Below are 3533 nucleotides of genomic sequence, written 5' to 3' on the forward strand. Positions count from 1 at the left end.
TACTCTAGGCCTGAAAGAAATCGCGCCAGCGGGCCGGTTTGCCTGAATTGTATGCAGTTGGGCCAGTTCATCCTCCAGTTTCTTGGACTCACGTCGCAGATAATCCAGCTCTTGCTTCACCCGGCGGATGCGCTTCTTCTTGGGTTGATGGGTCTCAACCGACATGGGCTCTTCAGTGAACGCCGATACGTTGAACGGGCTTTCAGTAGCTGAAGTGTGAGGCTAACATTATTGTTAGAGCGTCGTGCACTGTGATTGGCCAAACCTCGGAAAACGGCATAAGCAGCCGAAATTGTAATCATCGCTACTATTGTGGCATTCATTCTTTTTGGCAAAACGGAGGGTCCGAGATGGGAAATAGAGGGTCCGAGATCATGTCTGACTCAAAAATAGAAATATATCTTACCTGAAATAAATGTAGGGATGGGGTTATTTTCTATAAAAGGTCTCTTTTAGATGCCACTGTCCGTTTTGCCGACATTCACCGGCAAAAGTGAGCGGCTGGCTACTAGCTCTCAAGTCACCACTTGTCAAATATCTCTTGCAGCCACAAAGCCATGACCTACTCTGATGACTTTAGCTGGAGGGGGCCGTCGTTTTGGTTCACGTCTATGGAGTGTCTATTGAACACGCTGCATCGCTCATTGGGCCCAAAGAGCGAACAATTCGTCGGTGGTATGCTCTCTTTCTAAAGCGAGGGACGGTCAACGAGCACAGTGAGCGAGAGCGGAAAGTGCGAAGGACAGCAAACGTGCTAGCCTCTGTTATCAAATATGTACAAGAACATCCAACTTTCTACATTGAGGAGCTCCGTGAACATATTATCGAGCAATTCACGACACTTCCAAATGTATCGTCATCCACGTTGTGTCGCTGCTCAAATTTCGATCTCAATTTCAGCCGCAAAGTGTTGGAAAAGGCTGCTCGTGAAGCCATTCCTGCTAAAAATTCAAGTTTACCGACAAAAATTGCTGCCACTCTACTCTAATCCCGGACAACTAGTTTTTCTCGACGAGACGGCTAAGGACGGACGTCATGCTTTTCGACGGTACGGATGGTCGAAAAGAAATACACGAGCAGTTGTCACGTTGCCATTCCGACGTGGCAAACGTCTATCGGTGCTGGCGGTACTCGACGTTCACGGGTTCTTTGGATGGGAATGGACGGAAGGAACTTTTACTCGTGAAAAATTGCAGGAAGCCTTTCTTCGTCAAGTTATTCCAAAGCTCAATCCTTGGCCATTCCCCCCGCTCTATTGTTGTAATGGACAATGCTAAAATTCATTGCTACCCAGAGCTATAAGCGGCAATTCACCAGACTGGAGCTCGACTAATATTTTTACCACCATACTGCCCGCAGTTAAATCCGATAAAACTGTGCTTTGGTCTCCTCAAGAGATGGTTGCAAAAGAATGCCAATTTGGTTTTTCCTCTGTATCCAGATCTTGTTCTGGATGTCGCAATGTGTGCCTGTACGCGTCGAGTTGACCGTGGCTGTTTTGGCTCTTTCCAACACTGCGAATATCAAGATAGTCAGCTTAGAAATGAGATCTTTGATGGTCTTATGCGTATTAGTGAGCACTGAGACTGAATACATTTTCTTTTCAATACAAACCCTCGTTATCCTTACTACATCTCTTCGTCTTCTAAGTAATCCACATCCTGCATTGTAGGGTTAGTTGGAGGTGGTGCGTTGAACTCGTGAAAGATGCCTTGGGTGAACATGTCGTGGTCGGGCAACCCAATCGCCCGTCTCAACGAAATTATGTCAACTTCGACCGGCATCCAGAGTCGATTAAGCTTTATCTTCACGACACCGGTTTGACGAGCTGCTTCTGCCTCGCTATCGGCTCGACGAATATCCGCACGCTGTTGATCTAAAGCCATTGCCTCCGCTGTCGTATTATGTGCGGGAACCTCGAAAGTAGCCGTATCTGGGCGTCTTTGATGCACGATGTCAAGATGATGAGCTGTAATGGCACCAAAACCCACTGCATTATCAGCTTCGTACGCCATTCTTTGAACTCTAGCGTTTTGTACACGCTGTGTAAATGCAAAGTGAAATTGTTCCGGAGGTCATGGTCCTTTAACATACAAAAATACCTCGAACCGAAAATAGCTAAATCCGTGTTAGTCAATTGCTTCCAACGATGTTGTAGCGTCCCAACAATTTTTTTTTGCGGAGAGTCGAATATATTTGTCCTGTGAATCATTGCGGGCTCTATTTAGGTAGATGTCAGTATCTTCCGAAAGGTGAACAGGTCGTTTGCGTGCGTCTGGGCTAGCCAAAACCTCTGTGAACTTTGCAAGGCATTTCTGTCGAAACACGGCATAGCCCTCTCTAATGTCGAAATCAATTTCCTTGCGCCAGCCTCCACGAGCCCTTCCATGAGCCTGACCAACTCGAACCACTAGTGTTGCCACAGCGCGCTCAGGCAGTACCCGCAAACCATCAGCGGCATCACGGATAGATTCTACTGACCACGGCGTAGTCGCAGTAACGCCTCAACGGCGTCAACGGTTTCTTCAGACGAGCGTTGGTTGGCTTCTTGGATATTATTCATGCTTCACGACAGTAGGGGGGAGATGAGAAAGCTGCCAAACGTATAATGAGTACGCTAGCACAGGCAAAAAGAACAATGGTAGAGAGTTCAGATTAGTTTAGCAAAATATATAGGCCACAGCAGACCAACCTTATTACCACCTGGCAACACTTCTTCCGTAATTATTGCAGGCACACCAACTCCAGCCTGTACCTCTACATCTCTCCACCGACGCCTTGCTCAACTCGTACTTCTTGTTAGCTTTCACGGTCGCGTCACCTGCCGATTCGGATTCCTCCGCGACCTATGACTGCATGTGGAAAGCCAAGGCAAACTCGATCTCCTTAATTCCCTCCGTCTTCTCCTAAGAGGCGACGACGAAGCGGCCACTTCACTGCTTAAGGCTCAGCATCGAGTCCACCGCCAGCTCTCCGTCGTCTCACAGAGTGGTCGCTCTCCTTCTTAGCTCTCTCCGTCGTCTCCGTCCACCACATCTAACTCCATCGGCCTCGGTCGACCCCACCCTCCTTCACCTTGATCAAGTTCACGTTGTTCATTTCGGCCGAGTCCATCATCTTCTTGTCGCACTCGCGTACTTCTCCCCTCTGTCGAGGCTGCGGAGCGTGGAACCCGCTTAGCTTTCTCGATCAAGCTCGCCGTCAGCCAGCAGTCCACAGCCAGCACGATCTTCCCTACACTCTCTGTCTCTTGGTCGAGTTTACTGGTAGCACGGGCTTCCTCAGGGTCTCCTCTTCTCCATACCCGTCTCCACTGCAAGCGTCGTTAGCACCTGCTTTCTTTCGAGGTCACTCCACTTTGTTTTATAATAGTTGAGGGTGAGGCCAAACCAGGGAGAAAAATCCAAAATAAAAAGTATGGCTCGACTCAAAGCCCGAAATATAAATCAGACTGGTGTGGTGGAGTGGGATTCGCAAATCACGTTGCGATCCACTCGAACACACAGTGCCCTGGACTGCCGACTGACGGAGGG

General features: G+C 48.7%; 1 protein-coding gene across 1 annotated transcript; it reads right to left on the reverse strand.

Moving 5' to 3' along the window:
- Window positions 1-1628: 1628 nt before the first annotated feature.
- Window positions 1629-2015, reverse strand: PPTG_17037 (hypothetical protein; the record flags this gene model as incomplete). Its single annotated transcript, XM_008914874.1, has 1 exon — window positions 1629-2015. The coding sequence occupies one exon, from the start codon at window positions 2013-2015 to the stop codon at window positions 1629-1631; it is 387 nt and encodes a 128-aa protein (XP_008913122.1).
- Window positions 2016-3533: the final 1518 nt, after the last annotated feature.

This window comes from Phytophthora parasitica, assembly GCF_000247585.1.
Source record: "Phytophthora parasitica INRA-310 unplaced genomic scaffold supercont2.64, whole genome shotgun sequence".
Taxonomy (NCBI): Eukaryota; Oomycota; class Peronosporomycetes; order Peronosporales; family Peronosporaceae; genus Phytophthora; species Phytophthora nicotianae.